Raw genomic sequence first — 19,830 nt, forward strand, 5'->3', positions numbered from 1 at the left:
GGGAGGTCAGCCCCTCTCTTATTTGCCCAGCGCCTCACCCAGTGCTAGGCTCGTGGAGCCTTCAGATGACCTGAAGTCCAAGTTGGACTAAAGTGAGTGATGGGAGCCATCCTTTCTTCCTGGAAAAGCATAAACAATCAAAATGCGACATTGGGCAGATTTGGGGAAACATCAGCATTCAGTCAGGGCAGTAAGAATGACCCAGAACAGGTGGTATGAGTAGAAAGAACCAGAACACAATCTGCTCTGCTGCTGCTTGGGTGTCTGGTGGGCTGTCCGGGGATGGTATCTGCAGAACAGCCCAACAGCTGGGCCAACCGTCCTCCTAAGCCAGATGTGCCCGCCACCACCCCACAGCCGCCTGTCCTCTCTGAACGAGGGAAGGGGGCTCCCGTGCTGCCTCCTGCCTCCTGCTGTCTCTCACTCCTGGGTCCAGCGGAAGGGCAAGGTCCCTGGGGCCTCTGGGTTGCGATGTGAGGGCAGGGGCTTCATTTAGCATCTGCTGCCCCCGCTGTCGCAACCCAGGCTGGCCAGGGCTTGAGAAAGATCCTCCAAGCCCAGTGTGAGCTCCAGTCCTGGAGCAGGAGGAGGCATCCCCCAGCTGCCTTCCGCTGGGGCCTCTGTTAGCGACTAGCATGATGGCCAAGGGCAACAGGAGGGAGCACAGGGCTTAGCATCAGGCAGGGAGTGGGCCTAAGGCCCAGCTCCCGTTCCCCAGCCAAGAGGCCTGGGGCAGGTAGCCTACCTCCCTGCCCCAGCTTCCTCAACTGTCAGAGAACAACAAGGAGCAGAACCTTCCTCAGAGGGGCTCAGAGAGCGCAGAGGGGTAGTGCGTCTGAAGGGCTGGGCCCAGGGTCTGCATACAGCCTGTGTCAGGCCATCAGCTCTTCTCTTCACTGGGAAAGTGCTGGAATCCTCTGTCCCTCCAGCTGCCTTTTGTGGGAACTGCGGACACAGCAAGGAGTAGATGAAGCCCTCAGCCCAGTGTCTGGACACCGGAGGAATCGGCGGCCTCTTTCCCTCTCTGTCAGGCTCGGCACAGTGTAAATTTGTGGTCAAGACCCAGGAAACGGTGGGGAAATTGCTGGATATGCCATCGATCTGACCCTGTCTGTCTGAGTTGGAAATGGGGCTTCCCCAAACTGGAAGCCACAGAACCGGGGACTCTCACTTTATAGTAAGGACACTAAAGCCCAGAGAGGGCAGGCACTTGCCCAGGGGTCCCACAGTCAGTGGGTTTTGATGCTGGCCTGAGATGGTTTTCATTCTCAGTGCCTGGAGCCGTATCCATAAACCCCCTCCGTCTGCTTTCAAGCCTTTCTTCATTCTTGCCCATCTGAACTCATCTTTCAGTCTCTGCTTCTCTAGCAACCGGAGCCCAGGGACAGGTGACTGGCCTAGCGCCCCCAGGAGCAGAAGCTGCCCTGCTGGGGGGTGTGGGCAGGGGCACAGCGGGGGCCAAGAATGCGGGCTGCTCTGGCCTGGGGGCCTGGGCCGGGCTGCCAACAGAGAAGCCAGTGTGCCCAAACATTGCTGCTTTGTGAGCTCTGAGCTCTGTGTGGGGAAGGTTGTTTTTGTTGACCTGACATTGTTTCAGGTTGACTGAGTGGCAGCGTCTTAGCACCCTGGGACCAGCTCTTTGGAGCCATCCAGGGTCTTGGGGAGAAGGTGGCTAGGGAGCCCTAGTCTGGGGCAAGAAGGGGACGGGGCCGCCCGGAGCCTGTATGCACTGAGCAGGTCCCTGTGGGTGAGGTGTAGAACAAGAGTGAGTTCGGGGAAGACACCGAGAGAGAAGAGGGAAGGCACCTGTGTCTCTCAGGGCCAGAGCAGAGGAGCCTGGCCAGAGTGAGGAAGGACAGAGGCAGGACAGGAACCCCCAGGAGCTGGAGCAGACCTGCCGGGAGGCTGAGAGCTCGAGAACCCAGCCATCACACCTTAGTCGGCGAAGGAAGACCCAGGAGAATCCCTGGGAGCCAGGAGGGCAGCAGGAGGCCTTGGGGGCTGGCCGGCTGGGGTGGGGTGGGCCAGACGCACAGCTGTCCAGATGTGTGTGAGAGATAAGTCTGTTTACTGGGCACCCAGAAGGAGCAGGGCGGGGGGTGGGAAGGGGCTCCCCGGGACGGTGGGGCGGGCAGATTAGGAGGCGGGGGCATGAGTCAGGGGTTTGGGAGCTGCCCCCGGGGTTTGGGAGCCAGGACTTGGGTGCTGTCAGAGCGGGTGTGAGCTCAGCTGGTGGCAGAGGACACCTGTAGCTGCAGGAGCTCGCCGAGGGACCCCGAGGCTCGTGAGCAGGTGAGCAGGGCTGGGGGGGAGGTGGGGGGGGTCCTGCGGCACTTGTCTTGAGGGTTTCTGCAGTGCCCAGCCTGAATCCGTGCCCAGGGGACCAAGGCACCAGACCTCCAAGGGGGTGCTGGTGGGTGGGATGAGAACGGTAGGATGTGTGTTGTTACCCCTAAGGGCACGGGCCCGTTGGCACCTCCAGCTGGGGAGCGCGAGGGTGCAGTGTTGGGAGAAAGACACGGGCACGTGGCAGCAGAGGTCTGTGTGGCTGGTGTTGGAGGGGGCAAGTCGGATCCGCCTCCAGGACTCCCACCTGGAGTCCCACAGACCCAAGTCTTGCCCCCAGCCATGCATGGGGACCCACAGGGCATCCTATCCCCCTCTGTGAGGACAGTTGTTCACTGACCCTCTTTCCCATTTGGGACACTTTCAGGGACTCATCGGGGCAGACCCGGCCCTGTCCCCAGCCTAGGGGGTGTTTGAAGAGAAAGGAGGAGTCCCCCATCACCCAAGGATTTCAAAGCACTTAGGCTAATTCCATGGGAACAAAGTAACAAGATCAGAGAGAGAGGAAGATAGCAAGTCTGACCTTGGTCCCCAGTCACAGTGATAATGATGACCAACATGACCCAGAGCTCCTTCTGTGTCAGTCAGTGTTCTAAGGCCTCTACATCGACCAACTTAGCTACAACAGGGTAGCACTTAGGGCTACTTAGGGTTCATTCTTGTTACCCCACTTTGCAGATGAGAAAACCGAGACACAGTAAGGTTGAGTCACTTGCCCGCAGTCACACAGTAAGTCACAGGTCTGGGATCTGAACCCAGGCAGGCCGACTGGAGAGCCCATGCTTTCAACCCACTAGCACTCAACCAGCTTAGAGCTGTCTTCTCTTCTGGGAGGCAAATCAGCGCAATGGCGAGAGAGGTAGTGGGAGTCAGGGAGGCTGGCCTCTTTCGTCCTGCCTCTGACACCTACCTGCCAAGTTAAGCTCTCCGAACCTCAGCTTTCTCATCTGTAAAACGGGGCTAGTGACATTATCCATTTTGCACAGTGCCTCGAGGGTTCTAAGAGATAAGGCTCTGTGAGGTGGGGGCGGTGATCGCACAAAGGCGGTGCTCTGCCACCAGGGAGCCCTCCCCATCATCTGGTAGCCCCCCCGCCCCGCCTCTGCCAGCTGTGCTCCACCTCCAGGGCTCCAGATGCCCTGCTCACCCTTATCTGGCCTAGCCTGGCTGGCTGGGTGGCCAGGTGTTTGATGAGCTTCCAGACTCGGGGCGTCGATCCTGTTCCAAGCTCTTATCAGTGCCGGAGCACTGGGCGGTGGGGGGCCGGGCCCGGTGGGGGCTGCAATCTGGATCACGGGGGGCACCCTTTAAGGCCCCAGCTGAGCTCCAGGCACCTCCAGTCTCCCTTCTTCTGTCTCTCACTGAGGTCTCAGAACCCTGGCAGGAAGGCCCTCCCATTGTACAGACGGGATGACTGAGGCCTAGAGAGAAACTGGGGGCCATCGGAGGCTATTCAACCAGACAGTGGCGGACAGGCAGCGTTCTCTGGCTGGAGGGCCCCTCTGCCCAGTCCACCTCTCAGACAGGAAATGGAAAGTTCCAGCCCAGCCCCTTAGCATCTAAGGCTTGAGACTGCTCAGGATTTGAGGCCCCGGCAGAGCAGAGGGCAAGGTCAGAGAAGGAAGAAAGAAAATAGAAGTGGGAGAAGAGGAAAGAGCGGGGCAAAAGAGGGAGAGAGAAGGGTGCCTGACTAGGGTCTTCATGGGCAAAGGCCCATGCAGGACAGCCCTGTCCTCGGTCCTTGGGACTGTCCCCTAGTCATCACTTCCCCTACCAAGACAGGAACCCCTGCCCTTGTCAGTTCGGTGGGGCTCTGCCATGCCCTCTCCTTCTCTCTATCTCTTGGGACGGCAACACCCACCCCCTCAGCCCTCAGAAAGAAATGTCTCTGGACCATTCTGTCTGTATGTCCTCCCTGCCCTGTTCCCTCACGCAGCAGCCAGCCCCGCCTGGCTCGCGCCTCCCTCTGCCCGCTCGTGCCCACACCTGCGCCGCACTTCCCTACCTGCCAGTCCTTCAGATCCCACCAGAGCTTCTCGGCCCAGCCCTGGGATCCTCCCCCTCAGAGACACCCGACCCCCAACCCCAGCAGTCCGCCCTACCTTTGAACCTGCCACATGGTCCTTGGCACCCAACTCCTTCGGCTCATTTCTCGTTGGTCTGAGGCATGTATTGTCTCCCGAAGCCCTTGGCCTCTCCTGCCTTCCCAGCTGCCTCCCCAGTCCGGGTGGGGGCTTCTCGCGAGAAGGGACCGTGTCTTGTTCATCTCAGCTCCCACTGCTCAGTGCCACGTGGGCACAGGGCGAGCATGTTCGTCACCCGACCCCAATCCCTGTTGCTGAGTGAGAGTGAAGAGAGCCCCTTCACATCCAGTCCCCAGGGAACTTCTGTGCTCCCCTCGGGCTGCGCCTCACCTTCCTGGGGGTGAGCATACCTTCCTCTCTGCCAGAGGCACACTGAGCAAACCTGAGACACAGGGTCCGGTCTCCTCTTGGCTGGGTCCCAGTCATGCTGACTCTTCAGTCCCAGAGAACCAAGCCTGCAAGGGACAGCCACACTTCCCTTCACCCAGCATGTACTTACTGAGCACCTACTCTGCGGCACCCATTCTGCGAGGAGTAAGGGATTCAGTGGGGACTGAGACACGGATCTTAGCACTCAGATGGCATCCCTTCTAGCGGCATCCTTGAACAGCAGATACACAAATGACTCAAGAAACCAGAACATGACAGAGTGGGCTAGTGAATGACAGGGTGGTGGGAAGGGAATCTGAAGAGCTGAGATATGGGATGAGGGGCAAAGGGGCACTGAGGATGTATCAACTGTGTATGCAAAGGCCCTGGGGCAGGAAAGGGCTTGGTAAGGCCAATGAGACAGATGGGGAGAGAACAAGAGAAAGGGAGCTCACGAGGGGGTGAAGGAGAGAAACAGTGACACTTCAGTCAACACCTGTGAGCTGCTCCCAAGGATGCTACAGCCCCATGCCTAGCAGAAAGTAACTGTTTCTGGGAGAAGAGGGTACGTTGTGAAGACTCCCAGGGGAACGAATTTCCTTGAAGAAGGAACAGGTCATGATGCCCCTGGAGTTGGCTAAATCTAGGGAATGGACAGGAAAAGAAGCCAGGATGAGGACTGGTGGATGGAAGAGGGAGTTGAATTTGAAGAACAGCCCATTCTCTCAAACTGCCTTTGATTGATGCCAGCCAAGCTACCTCTTCCTGCCCCAGCTCTCCCAGCTCCTCCTGTACACCTGTCCTCACACCTACAAATCTAGCTCCTCCCCCCCAGCTTCCTGCCCCTGACCCCACTGCTGCCTCTCAACACCTGGGGTCCCCCTTGACTCTAATGTAGCCACCTCTGGGGGAGGATGCCTGCGCCTCACTCAGCCTGTGCTCCCCCCTGCAGGGACCCGCAGTGCGGGTTATGCTGGGGACTTGGATCGCTGTGGATAAGTGGACAAGTAAGACAACGCCATGGGGGACTGGCAGGTAAGTCTTTCGTGGTGTCTGCGGGGCTCCAATCTGGGGCCTCTGGGACTCCCCAGACTCTTACCTTCACGGTGGCTTAAGAAGCCCTTCCCAGCCCAGCCCTGACGGCCACTTCCTATAGGAGGATCATGAAGAGGGGCTGGAGGACGTTCTAGAACAGGAGGAGTATGAAGACCCAGATGTCCCTGTGGTTCAAGTGGAGGAGCCAATCGGTGAGCCCCAACTCTCTCTCTTGCTGGGATGAGCTGCTGAGACCTGAACAGAGACAGTTAAGGAACTTGCCCTGTCCCTTCTCCACACCCCCTCCCGTCCGCCACCAGCCCCAGGGCCAGTTCTCCCCACAATCCTGGCTGATTGAAGGATAAACAGAGTTTTGTTTGAAATGATCACAGGAGGGAACTGGGGGGGTGGGGGGGCAGGACTAGTCACCCATGGCCAGGCCCTCCATTTGGGACAGGGCAGCCAGGCCCCTCGGGGACAAGGGCATGAGCCCACACGCCATCTGTGTCCATCCCATGCTGACTTCTAGGTCAGGCACCAGGCCTGTTCTGGGAACATCATTCTGTTTGGGGAGGTCTAGAGGTCCTGAGGAGTCAGGGGCCACAGGGACCCCCAGGGCAGAGAGACAACAGGAAACCTTCCTGGCCCTGCCAAGGTCTCAGTTGGGGAGCCCCAGGTGGGGACCTGTTTACTGTCAATAGGCCTTAAGTGCTGGCCATTGGTATTAAAGATAAGAGGCCCCTCTGGGAAATGAGAGCCGAGTGGGGTGTGGAGTGGGGGACAATATAAAGCAGACCCCACCCGAGGTTCCCAGAGCTCCACTCGGAGACAGGGAGAAGTGCTGGGCTGGTGGGATTGCTGAGGTAGGCGGGGAAGAAGGAAGGGAAGCTGATTCCAGAAAGTGGCAGAGAGGAAGGAGATCCTAGGAGAATCCCTAGGTGACCCTCTCTGTCACCACTGAAGATGACTCCCAGGGGTCTTCCACAAGGCTCGGATGAGGCGTGAAAGAGCCAGGCTGGGCCAAGAATGGGCACAGGGCGCCAGAGACCCTTGAGCAGGGGGGTGGGGGGCACTGGGTCCTAGCCAGCAGCCACAGGAGGGAGTAAGGAAGGCGTGACTCTCTCAGAGGCTCACTGTGGGGAGTGCAGGAGGACCCTAAGGGTGGGATTATCGGGGGGCAACAGTAACCCACCTCCGGTTTTCAGCTGACCACGCTGAGCCGACAGCCACAGACTACGAAACAACCACAGACCCAGACGCCACATCGCACGCAGGCACCCACGAGGTGAGGACACCCGGCATCACCTGATTGCTGGGACACTGACCCTTCCACTAGGAGAAGGGAGGTGAAGAGGGATGGGCACAGCTTCAGCAGGGGGGAGCCCCACACACAGGCAGAAAAGGAGTGAGCACTGCAGGAAATAGAAGGGATGAGAGCACCCCTGCTGGAACGGGGGTGCAGGGAGACATAGGTCCCTCTCCCACTGAGCAGGGAGCTCCCTGGGCAGAGATAAAGGGACTGCCAAAGGTCTGTGCTCCTGGGCTGGGCCGGCAGGTGCTCCTTGGGGAAGCACAGAATTGAATACGTGCCCCTGTGCCCAGGCCTGCTGGACCCCTGCTGGATATCAGACTGTCTAGCTGGTTAGGAAACTACATCTGCCCTCAGCCAGGCCCCTGGGAGTGACCAGCTGGCCCCAAGGAAACCCAAGGGCATGCTGAGCCCACTCAACAGTCTTGGAGACAGGAGACCCACCCGATGACCCCAAAGGCTTCCTTTTTTGTTTTCCTCCCAAGGGTCTGCTCTAGCACCCTTTTGGTCCAGAGATTCTCCAAATGCCTCTGCAATGGGGTAAGGGCTTGATCAGGGAGTTGGGGAATAGGGCCGAAGTGGAGGGTTATACCCCCCACCCCCACCCCGCCACCACACACACACACACACACACACACACACACACACACACACACACGCTTCTTATCTCACTCAACGCATCCAGGCTGCTGCTCCCACCCATCCATTCTGAGCTCAGGGTCTGCCCTGAGTGCTTCAGGACTCTGGGCGTCCTCCAAACACCTCTCAGAGCCTGCTGAGCGCCCACCATGCCCTAGACTGCCAGTCTCCCCAGGGTGCTGTCCCGGGCCCCGGGCACTGATTCAGGTTTGTGGGGCCGCAGGTGTACGTGGAACTTCAGGAACTGGTGATGGATGAGAAGAACCAGGAGTTGCGGTGGATGGAAGCAGCACACTGGGTGCGGCTGGAGGAGAACCTCGGGGAGGACGGGGTCTGGGGCCGCCCGCACCTGTCCTACCTCACTTTCTGGAGCCTCCTGGAGCTGCAGAAAGCCTTTGCCAAGGGTGAGCCCCGCCGGGCCCCTCCCCGAGACCTGCATGTGTGTGCGGCGTGGTGGCGGGCCGGAGGGCCACCGTCCCGCCATCCGGCTCACCCCTCCATCCCTTGTAGGTACCGTCCTCCTGGATCTGCCGGAGACCTCCCTGGCAGGAGTGGCCAACCAGCTGCTGGATGGGTTTATCTACGAGGAGCAGATCCGGCCTGAGGCCCGAGACCAGCTGCTCCGGGTCCTGCTGCTCCAACACAGGTGCCCCTGCCCACCAGGACGCAGACTCCGCAGCCCAAGGGCCTACCTCCCCGGCCCACCAGCCCAGAGCTCTCCCTGGCGGCCCAGGGGACCCCTCCCCCACCAGACCAGGGCCCCCATTTCTTCCATGACAGCTCCTACCTCTGACTTCTTGAGGGGCAGCCGTATCTCTGTGTTCAGATGTGGGGGCTACTGGTCCTCAGGAGGGCAGGCTCTCACGGCCCCTTCCTCCCTCCATTCTGGCCCCACCTGGTCATTCCAGACGGAGACCGGCCACTTGCATCCACAATATCCTCCCAAAGGAGGCTGACTGTCCTTTTGCCCCAGGGTCCCTCTCATCTGGTCACTGGGAAGCGTTGCTTAATTCCTCTGACCACCGGTCTCCATCTCAGTCTAGGTGTTACTAACGACCCAGCCCAAATAGCTTACTCAGCCCATGTCCCCTGTCTGTGCGTCCCACAGTCACGCCGGAGACCTGGAGGCCCTGGGCGGTGTGAAGCCCGCGGTTCTGACGCGTTCTGGGGACCCCTCCGAGCCCCTGCTCCCGCAGCACCCCTCTTTAGAGACACAGCTCTTCTGCCAACAGGTGAGGCTGTGGGGAGACCCACCTGAACAGGGTTAGAAATGAGAGTGTTTAGGGGAGGAGGGGGCTGGACGATCAATGTGGCCAGAGGACTCCCCTCACCACCCTCCACCCAACAGGGACAGGAGGGCACAGAAGGGCATTCGCCATCTGGAATTCTGGAGAAGATTCCCCCAGATTCGGAGGCCACCCTAGTGCTCGTGGGTAAGCAGCTAGGGTCTGCACCCCCGATGCCCCCACACCCCCGAGACGATGCTTCCTATCCCTGCCCAGCCTCCCTCTTCCGAAGTATGGACCCAGCCGCCGCCCCTCTCAGGCCTCCCTGACCTGACCACCTCCCATCGCCCCCTCCCCGGCAGGCAGAGCGGAATTCCTGGAGCGGCCGGTGCTGGGCTTCGTGCGACTGGAGGTGGCCACGGAGCTGGAGGCTGTGCAGCTCCCGGTGCCTGTGCGCTTCCTCTTCGTGTTGCTGGGACCTGAGGCCCCCAACACTGATTATACCCAACTTGGTCGGGCTGCGGCCACCCTCATGTCTGAGAGGGTAAGGCAGGCTTGGGGAGGGCTGGGGGAGCCCGAGGGCTGGGGGGCAGCTGAGGTCACTCACTGGACGGGCCTGGGTCACTTGAGTTTTGCTAGTCGGTCTCCCCCTGCTGCTTCTAACCTGTCTAGCCAGGGGCAAGTGGTCTGGCCTAGCCCTGCCCGACCGGACCTGGTTCCACCCAGTTAGATCTGGCCTGGCCTCAGCTTACTGTAGTTCCGGCTGGTCTGCGCTAAGCTACCCCATTTGCTTTAGTGGATTCTCTTTTCCCCACGCAAGGCCCTGTCTGGCTCCCCCAAACCTTTTTGTGGTGGGAAAGGAAGGAGGAGTGGGGGGGCAGGACAAGAAGGAGCTGGGAGAGAGGGTTCTGGTTCCTGGATGTGGACTCTTGGGTCCTTTCATCTAGCGAGTCCCCGCAGTCCTGACCCTCTCTCCGGCCCCCAGGTCTTCCGCGTGGATGCCTACATGGCCCAGAGCAAAGCGGAGCTGGTCCGCAACCTGGAGGGCTTCCTGGACTGCAGCCTGGTGCTGCCTCCCTGCGAGGCTCCCTCTGAGCAGGCACTGCTCAGTCTGGTGCCGGTGCAGAAGGAGCTGCTGCGGAGACGCTACTCACAAAGCCCCGCCAAGCCCGAGCCCCGCTTCTACAAGGGCCTAGGTACCTGCCCTGCGACCCCCACATACCCTCAGGGTCCCCAGTGCAACCCTGCAAGCCCCTGCCTCCCCTCCTCCCATCCAATACCCTGGTGTCCCCTCTCTCTGTCCTCATGCCTCCCTGCCCCCTTGGTCACCTGTTCCCATCGGAAGATTCTCCCCACGATTCCTCTCCCCCCAACGCCTCCTGCCATGACCCCCTGTGACCATGGCCCTGTCCTTGACTACAGATTTGTATGGGGCTCCAGGGGCCCCTGGTGGGCCAGATGACCCTCTGCAGAGGACAGGTCTGCTTTTTGGGGGCCTGGTGCGTGACATCCGGCGCCGCTACCCCTACTACCTGAGTGACATCACAGACGCGTTCAGCCCCCAGGTCCTGGCTGCTGTCATCTTCATCTACTTTGCTGCCTTGTCACCTGCCATCACTTTCGGTGGCCTCCTGGGTCAGTGTCTCTGCATGATCCTCTAACCTTCACCTCTCACTCTTTGGCCTCTGTGTTGGCCCTGCCTTTTGACCCAATCAGACAATCTGGACCCCTATTACAGCCTGCCTGTGAAATGCTCTACTGGACCCTAGAAACGACCTCTTGACCTTGACCACACTGTAACTTCTACCCACAGGAGAGAAGACCCAGAACATGATGGGGGTGTCGGAGCTGCTCATCTCCACGGCGGTGCAAGGCATTCTGTTCTCCCTGCTCGGGGCTCAACCCCTTCTTGTGGTTGGCTTCTCGGGACCCCTGCTTGTGTTTGAAGAAGCCTTTTTCTCGGTAGCTCTGTTCTGGCCCCACCCGGACCCTGTAGCCGCCTGGCCCCAGCCTGCCTGACCACGGAGTGCCTGGGCCCACCTGCCTGACCCAGTCCTTCCCGACCCCTTTGCAGTTCTGCACGAACAACGACCTGGAGTACATCGTGGGCCGCGTGTGGATCGGCTTCTGGCTTGTCCTGTTCGTGGTGCTCATAGTGGCCTTCGAGGGCAGTTTCCTGGTCCGCTTCATCTCCCGCTACACCCAAGAGATCTTCTCCTTCCTGATCTCCCTCATCTTCATCTACGAGACCTTCGTCAAGCTGATCAAGGTGGGGGAAGTGGCAGTGTGGACACACGTGTGTGTGTGCGTGTGCGACTCTGGGCACAAACTATGTGGCCATGTGTGTCATTGTCTACGTGTCCTTGTGGCCCGTGTGTCGCTGTGCCTTCATCGTGCCTGGCTGTGACCACAGTCAGGTTGACACCTGCTGCCTATGGGCCGGTGGTCCTGCGGTGACCCAGAGCGCCTGCGCCTGAGGTGGCTGCCCGTGTGCGCATGTGCGGCTCGTAACCACGCCCAGAGGGACAAACAGGCCAGTGTGTATGTGAGCCTGGAAGGGGGAAACTGTGTTAATGGAGGGGTTGCAGGGGTCCCAGGCGCTCTGCTGTCCCCCACGCCCCCTCTGGCGCTCACCGTCAAGAACCACGGGGCCTGAGGGTGGAGCAGCCTGTCTCCTCAGCTCTCGCACCTTCGACTGTGTTACCTGTACATCTGCATTGTCTACGGAGACAGGATGGACACTGCGTATCCGCCTCTGATTCTGTTGCTTGGTGGGGCTTTCTGTTTCCAAGTCTCAGAAGCCCTTTTTAGGAGCCCCCTTGGCACTTCTTTCCTGCCCACCAGCTTTATATCTCCGAGACCCAGCGTGCTCCCATGCACACCTACACTCATTGCCGCCATGACCTGCCCCACCCAAGCTGAGACTGGTCTTCACTCCTGAAAACCAAGCTGTAGAATCCCATTGTCCCTCTGTTACCCTGTCAGTTGAGGAAGAAGAGAAGTGGATGGATGGATGCAGGATGGATGGATGGATAGACAGATGACGGGCAGATGGACAGATAGATGGATAGATGATGGGCAGATTGATAGATGGATGATGGATAGATGGATGAGGAAAATAGGATGCCTTGGTTTTCTGCTCCAGATCTTCCAGGACCACCCGCTGCAGAAGCATTATGACCACAATGTGACAATGGTGCCCAAACCGCAGGCTCCCCTGCCCAACACAGCCCTCCTCTCCCTTGTACTCATGGCTGGTACCTTCTTTCTCGCCATGATGCTGCGCAAGTTCAAGAACAGCTCCTACTTCCCTGGCGTGGTCAGTACCCCCCACCTTCCCCCCGGCCCCGCTCTTCCCTACACTGCCCTGTCCCAGTCCAAAGCACTCCTCCAAGTTCCTCAATGCCATTAACTCTCCTTCTTACCCTAGATTTCCATTCCCTATTCCAAGCCTTCCGGGCCCCCTGGCCCCCACCTCATTTAGGCTTTCACTCTTCAGGCAAGCCCATCTCCCTTTCTTAGCCTGTGGAGGCTGGAAACCCAGCGGGGAGCCACGGACAGATCTTAGAGAGGGGTAGAGAAGCTGTGGGGCCAGCGGTGGGGCTGAGCCAGGGAAAGAAGAAAGAAGGTCGGTACATTGAGGTGCAGGACAGGGCGTTAGATGTCGATGGATCCCCCGGAAAGAGCAAGGACCCTGCATGAAGAAGGGGCAGGAGTGGGGGCAAGAGGGAGGCAGGAGGTGGGGAAACAACTGAGCACTGACTGGATTTTTCCACCTTCCCTCAGCTGCGACGGATCATTGGGGACTTCGGAGTCCCCATCTCCATTCTGATCATGGTCATTGTGGATTTCTTCATTGAGGACACTTACACTCAGGTGACACTCTCTTCCTATTGTCAGCTTCTTCTCCCAGTATGCCCCCTCCCAAGAACAACTTTCCCAAACCTGAAGCCAGCTAGAACAGCCTCGACTCATCCCAGCCTCCCCCAAGAGCCCCAGGTTCGTCCCACAGCCCTATAGGACCCCTCGGATTGAAGCAAAGGTTGGGGTCAGATTGCCTTTTTACTCCTTAACCCAGGACAATAGGATAGAATCTGTTCTGCAGCCAGGCCGATCTGAGTATGTATCTCAGGTCTGCCACCAAAAAGCTGTGTGATGCAAGGCAAACCACACAACCTCTCTGATCCTGTTTCCTCATCTGTAAAGTGGGGAATGAGAAGATGTATATAAAGACCTTAGAGCAGTGACTGGGTACAAAGCAAGTACCCAGTATAAGTGCCCAGGATGCTGGCTCTCCTTGCCTCCTTTCTCCTACTCCCCTGCCTGGTGTTCTCACCAGCATCCCCCTCCCACAGAAACTCAGCGTGCCTGAAGGCCTCTCCGTATCCAACCCCTCAGCCCGGGGCTGGGTCATCCACCCATTGGGCTTGTATGCGAATTTCCCCATCTGGATGATGTTCGCCTCTGCCCTGCCGGCCCTGCTGGTCTTCATCCTCATCTTCCTTGAGTCCCAGATCACCACGTAAGAGCCAGGGGCAGGGCTGGGCCTGTGGGGGGGGGGGTGTCTGAGGCAGGGAAAGGGACAGGCTCCAGGCAGGTGTGACAGCAAGGACTGAGAGCTAGTCTTAGTCAATCCCAGCGCCCCCCCCCCCACCCCCACCCCCGATGAAGAGGAGTGATGGATGGACAGGGACAGGGGCAGGTTCTGTGGGACCTGACGTGGTATCATTTGGGGAGACCTTTTTAAGAAAAAGAAAACAAAATGAGAACTACAAAAGGAAGTGACACACTTCAGAATGGACCTTTACCAGATCAGCCTCATCAGCTTCAATGTAAATCTGCCTGTGGACGTTCTAGGGGCTGTCTTGAGATCCTTCCACTCTTAGAGTCTGGATTATCAAGAGGGGGTGGGAGGGAGGGGAGCAAGGAACTCCACGGGAGAGGAGCACAACAGGATAAACTAAGGCACAGAGGGACCCAAGCATGGAGAAGGAGAGAAGGGGCAAAGAGGGTGGGGATGGGGGAAAATGCTGCTTACCCCTGACCTTCCACACTCCCCAGGCTGATTATCAGCAAACCAGAGCGCAAGATGATCAAGGGCTCTGGCTTCCACCTGGACCTGCTGCTGGTCATAGGCATGGGCGGTGTGGCTGCCCTCTTTGGGATGCCCTGGCTCAGTGCCACCACTGTTCGTTCTGTTACCCACGCCAACGCACTCACGGTCATGGGCAAGGCCAGCGCCCCAGGGGCTGCAGCCCAGATTCAGGAGGTCAAGGAGCAGCGGATCAGTGGGCTCCTGGTCGCTGTACTCGTGGGTGAGTAAGGGCTGGCCACACTCTCTGCCACCCTTGGCCTTGCTTCCAGCCCCCAGCCTCTGCCTCTTCGGATCCAGAGCCTTCTGCAGCCCTCTCTCTAGCTTGGCTACTCTATGACTGATAGCAAGTCAGGGCTCGGAGCATCATCTGGGGTGGGAGAGGAGAAGACAGAAGATCACTGGGGTTTATCTAAGTTCTGGAGCAGGTGAGAGTACACCTGGGGTCAGTGTGAGCAGCACCACCGTTACTGATGGAGTCGCAGGGTAGTTTCTTAAAGGAGGCGAAGTTAGTATTAGCTGGAGGAGGGTTAGGGTTTGGGTAGGTGGCAGACAATGGAGGCATTCTCTGCTGGGGTGATGGAAAAGTTGGGCTTCTCTGGCCTCTGTGAACCCCCGAGGCCAAAGGAATAGGCTTTGATGTCCTGCAGGCAGGAGTTTGACTCCCTGATCTGCCACTTGTAGCTGTGTGGCCTTAGGCAAATTGCTTCCCCTCTCTGTTTCCTCATCTGTAAAATTGGGTACTTCCTCTTAAGAGGATCCACAGAAAGGGCTTCATATGGTCCCTATGGCTTCATTCTCCAGCCCCCAATGCTGTCAGCCCTCTGGGGCCCCCCGGGGCTAGGAGTGCCTGGTTCTCCCGGCAGGTGTGTCCATCCTCATGGGGCCCATCCTGTCCCGCATCCCCCTGGCTGTGCTGTTTGGCATCTTCCTCTACATGGGGGTCACGTCCCTCAGCGGCATCCAGCTCTTCGACCGCGTCTTGCTCCTGTTGAAGCCGTCCAAGTACCACCCGGATGTGCCCTACGTCAAGCGGGTACAGGGCCCTCGTGGCTCCCCAGCCCACAGTGGGGTGGGGGTTGCTGGGCGCCAGGGAGGGGCAGGAAGTAACCACCGCCTCCCCCTGCAGGTGAAGACCTGGCGCATGCACCTGTTCACGGTCATCCAGATCATCTGCCTGGCAGGGCTGTGGACGGTGAAAACCTTCCCCGCCACCTCGCTGGCCTTGCCCTTCATCCTCATCCTCACGGTGCCTCTGCGCCGCCTCCTGCTGCCGCTCATCTTCAGGAAGCTGGAGCTCCAGTGTGTGCGTGGCTGCTCCCCGCTCCTAGGGACGGTGGGGGAGGGTGAATAGAGGGCAGAGGCTGGAGGCCAGGACACCAGAGCTGGGGGGGCAGGGAGTGGGTGTGCTCCACGTGAGCTGTCTTACCCTGGAGCCCTTGTCCTAGGGTCCTCCCAGTCATTTTGGACAGAGTTGCTCCTCCGATAGAATTCTCCCACAACATGACAGTCGCCATGGGGCTGCCCTGATGAAGGCCCTCTGTAGGCCCTCCCCTGCTGGGGTACCCCATCCCCAGGGGTCCCTCACCCCTTGGAAAAAACTCATCCAGACCAAAGCTAGGGGCTGAGAGGGTAGGACATGACTTGTCCACGGTCCAGAGAGAGCCAGTCCCTCTCCGTGCTCTAGAAGTGCCCTCAGTGCTGGAGGGAGGGCTCCTCTGCCCCAGCCGCTCCCGGAAGCTCACCCTCGGTCCTTCCTACTCTCCCCTCCAGCTGGATGCTGATGATGCCAAGCCGACCTTTGATGAAGAGGAAGGTTGGGATGAGTACAACGAGGTGACCATGCCCGTGTGAAGGGAAGACATGGGCTTCCAAGCTCCCTCCACCCTCCCACTTCCCCACACTCCCAGGAAAAGCAGAAGTTCATGGGTATCTCATGGACACTCGTATCCTTCCTGGGGTAGCTACTGGAGCCCCAGGATTGTGGGTGGGGGATGGGAGGGGTGTCTAGAAACCCTTCCATGAGGGGTAAACCAGCTTCTATGTCTAGAGATGGTCAGTAGGGTCCACACTAGGGATTTTGCTGTGAGGTCTCTCCTGCTGCCACGTTGTCATGTGGGGCTCCTAAGCTGGAGGGCTTAGATCTGAGCCAGCCTCTTCATAGCACAGACAGGGGCAGTAGCAAGGGAGGTAGAGGGGGTGGGGTTCAGGTTCCTGCATGCTGTGCGACCTTGGGCAAGTCCCTTGACTTCTCCAGCCTTTGCTTCTTCTTCTGTAAAATGCGTATATTTAGAATAATACCCACATTACAGGATGATTACTGAGGACGAAAGACAAATGTGGAAAAGGGTTCTTGTCAGCTCTGAAAGGGCCAACATGTAGTAGTTATCATTCTTCTCTAGGCTGGCCCAAGGTCACACAGCTCCTGAGTCGTATAGCTGGGATTTGAACCAGGTCTCCCGACCCTGAGGCCAGAGCCCTATGTTGTACCTCAGTCACCTACCTTCCCATGCTTAAAGATGCCCCAGCTGACTCCCCACTTCTCCTACTCTGTTCCCAGCCTGATCCTGGGGACCCTCTTCTCTGGGGCAGAGGGAGGTGTCCCGGTGAGGGCAAGGTGGCGGTAAGGATACAGTCAGGTCTGGGACTCAGGACTCCAAAGGCTCACTCCCTCCTCCCATTCTCACACTCATTCACACATCCATTCATTCCACAAACATTTATGGAGGGCCCGGACCCCCACAGACACAGAGGCAACTGAGACGAGACCCTGCAGTGGGGTGGGAGGGAGTGGGGGGGGGCGATGCACAAATCTGTTCTAGATTTGGATGGGGGGTGGGAGGAAATGGGGGGAAGGGAGGGAGGTTTGTAATTTATTGATTGTATTTTCTAAGAACTCTCCTTGTACTCTGGTTTCCCCCAAACACCCAGGCCTCTAGTTTGAGACTCAGTGTCCACAATCTTACTCTAGCTGAATCTTGGGGGGAGAACCCAGATTTAATCAACTGGGGGAAGGGCCAGTGGGCTCTGCAGAATATGGGCAAATATGGGCATAATCTATTTTTTTTTACAAAACAAAAATATAAAAAGAGCTGGAAGTGGTGAGAAATGGTTGAAACGGAGAGTCAGGAGCTGGGGGCCACTGCTGGGAGGCTTTTGGGGGGTGGGGGCAGCCCTGAAGGCTGACAGCCGCCTCTCACCACTTCCCTGTGCTATGCCTCAGATTCCTCATCAGGAAAATGGGGATGATAATGGTACCTACCTTGTAGGATTGTCCTAAGGATTAAATGAGACAGTAAAGTGCATATGCTTAGCATAGCCTGATCTCAGGCCTCAGAGGAAGCGCATAGACTTTAGCTGCTGGTGTGGTGACGGCCCCGCCCCCTCCTTCCTGCTCCTTGAACACCCCTAAGGAAAACAGAAAGAAAGTCACCCACTCGGCTAGCACCCTTCCCCTTGATGCTTGGTTATAGGTTTTGCCAATAAATGCGTCTGTGGTGGAGTGACTGTCTTGCGGGCTTTCCCTCCCAGACTCGGGGGGCCAAGGGGTCTTCTCTTGGTTGGACCAGGTGGGCAGGGCATGCTTGGTGGGGAGCTGGTGCCAGGGTTGTAACCTTGGGTGGGGGCAGGGAGAGCCAGGCCAGAGAGGTTGGCAATGGTGCTGGGGCCGGGACAGAACTGGTGGCCGGAAGTCCTGTGGTAGAGAGGGCCAGCCGCCAGTGAGAGTGTGGGAGAGCTGAGGGAAGGCACACTGACCCTTTGGACATCCTTCTTCAGGACAAGCAAGAGCCTTGTCCTGTGGGCCCCACATCCCTTTGGGCCAGGCAGAGCCTTGGCCTACACTCAATCACCTCACCACACTGGGCAACACCTCTGAGGGGGACTCCCAGGGAGGGAATGCGGTTTGCCTTCAGTTACACAAGAACGGTGTCTCTTGACCAGCCTTTCCACTAGCCCTCACTCACGTCCCCATGGAGGACCAGCTGCTTCCAGCCATCCTAGGGGGCTGCTGAGCCAGGAGTCACTCTCCCCTGAAGGGGAGGCTGCCAAAACAGAACCCCTCCCCACCTTTCTAAGCCTTCCAGCAAGAGGTCAGTGCCACGCTGGCCTGTCTGGCTTCCTTCCCTGCATCTATATTTACTTGCTGCCTATCCCCAGCTGACCCCTCCTGGGCTGCCCAGGGCAGCTGCCCAAGGGCCAGAGAGCCACCTTGGCCCCAAGGAGAGCAGTCCCCGCTGTCCACTCCTATGCACAGCAACTTCGTGTCCCCACAGCAGTTGGTCTGTCCTCGGGGCTTGCCAGAACCCCACTGGCCATCTTGAGCCAGGAAGGCATTAGGGAAGTGTGAAGGCTGCAGAAATCAATCCAAATGGCCTTCCTTCCCTTGCATTTCCTGCCCCCACCTCAACAGATGCAGGGATCCACTCTCTCCACCCCTCCCCCGCATTTCCTCTAAGAGCTGTCCTTCTGCCCCACTCCAACTCCCCAATACATACACACTCTCTCAAAATCTCAGCAGTTTTAAATGCTGCTCACCCATTCAACCCCATTAAAAAAAAAAAAAAAAAAAACCTTAACAAATGTAAAAGAACTGAAATCATGGGAAGTATGATTAATGCCCATAACAGAATTAAATTAGAAATCAATAACAGAAAGATACCTGGGGAAAACAACAACAAGCCTCTAAATATTTGAAAACCCAGCAAGTCACTTGTAAATAACCCATGGGTCAAAGATGAAGTCTTAAGGGAAATTAGAAAATATTTTAAAGTGAATGCAGATGAAAACAGATAAAAATTTGTGGGATGCAATTAAGCAGTGTCTAGAGGGAAACGGTATTAAATGCTTAAGTCAGAAGATAAGAAAGATTCAACTCAGTAATTTAAGCTTCTACCTTTAAAAACTGGAGAAGGGTGTCCCGCTGGCTCAGTCAGTAGAGCATGTGACTCTTGACCTCAGGGTTGTGAGTTCGAGCCCCATGTTAGGCACAAAGCTTACTTAAAACAAAAACAAAAAACTAGAAAAGAAGAGCAAATTAGAACCAAGATAAGCAGAAAGAGAAAAATAATCAAGACTGACCAGAAATCAATGAAATTGAGAACAAACAATAGAGAAAATCAGTGAAACCAAAATTAGTTCTTTTGGGGAAAAAAATCAACAAAACTGATAAACTTCTAGCCATACTGATCAAGAAAAAAGGAGAACTGTAAATTTTAAATAACAGAAATTAGAGGACATCACTACAGACCCCAAGACATTAAAAAAATAGCAAAAAATACTACAAACATAAATATCCATAACTTTCACAACTTAGATGAAATTAACAAAGTCTTTGAAAAAATGCACTGCCAAAGCTCATTCAAAAAGAAATAGAGACAACAATAACAACAAAATAACCCCATGCAAAAATAAGTAAAGAACTTGAATAGATATTTCTCCAGAAAAGATCTACAAATGGCCAATAAACATGTGAAAACATGGTCAACATCACTATTCATTAGGGAAATACACATCAAAACTACAATGAGATACCACCTCATACCCATTAGGATGGCAGAAGGAAGGAAGGAAGGAAGGAAGGAAGGAGGAAGAAGGGAGGGAGGAAGAAAAAAAGGAAGAAAAGAAGATGAAACAAAGTGACAAGTGTTGGCAAGGATGTAGAGAAATTGAACCCCCTGTGCACTGTTGGTAAGAATGGAAAATAGGGTATTGCTCCTGTGGAAAACAGTT

At 57.0% G+C, this 19,830-nt stretch overlaps 1 protein-coding gene across 2 annotated transcripts; it reads left to right on the forward strand.

Annotated features, from left to right (window-relative positions):
- The first annotated feature begins 2,184 nt into the window (after positions 1–2,184).
- SLC4A1 (solute carrier family 4 member 1 (Diego blood group)) lies at positions 2,185–17,602 on the forward strand. Of its 2 annotated transcripts, XM_059149458.1 has the most exons (20): positions 2,185–2,292; positions 5,752–5,834; positions 5,956–6,046; positions 7,040–7,119; positions 8,006–8,186; positions 8,293–8,428; positions 8,891–9,014; positions 9,131–9,215; positions 9,371–9,552; positions 9,994–10,204; positions 10,431–10,643; positions 10,822–10,970; positions 11,083–11,277; positions 12,154–12,327; positions 12,795–12,884; positions 13,364–13,530; positions 14,070–14,323; positions 14,967–15,136; positions 15,230–15,406; positions 15,874–17,602. In XM_059149458.1, exons 2-20 carry the CDS (start codon positions 5,820–5,822, stop codon positions 15,952–15,954), a joined length of 2,775 nt encoding a protein of 924 aa, XP_059005441.1. In that variant the 5' UTR covers positions 2,185–2,292; positions 5,752–5,819; the 3' UTR covers positions 15,955–17,602. The 2 variants fall into 2 exon arrangements, with proteins under 2 accessions (XP_059005441.1, XP_059005442.1); XM_059149459.1 differs by lacking the exons at positions 2,185–2,292; positions 5,752–5,834; positions 5,956–6,046 and adding an exon at positions 6,595–6,697.
- The last annotated feature ends 2,228 nt before the right edge of the window (positions 17,603–19,830 follow it).

The sequence above is a fragment of the Mustela lutreola genome, chromosome 15 (assembly GCF_030435805.1).
Source record: "Mustela lutreola isolate mMusLut2 chromosome 15, mMusLut2.pri, whole genome shotgun sequence".
Classification (NCBI taxonomy): Eukaryota; Metazoa; Chordata; class Mammalia; order Carnivora; family Mustelidae; genus Mustela; species Mustela lutreola.

What these genes read in the sequence shown, in the direction of transcription:
- SLC4A1 (XM_059149458.1), top strand. An exon ending in CACTTTCGGTGGCCTCCTGG is followed by an intron (nt 10,644 to 10,821) that starts GTCAGTGTCTCT and finishes TTCTACCCACAG; the next exon opens with GAGAGAAGACCCAGAACATG. An exon ending in TTGAGGACACTTACACTCAG is followed by an intron (nt 12,885 to 13,363) that starts GTGACACTCTCT and finishes CCCCTCCCACAG; the next exon opens with AAACTCAGCGTGCCTGAAGG.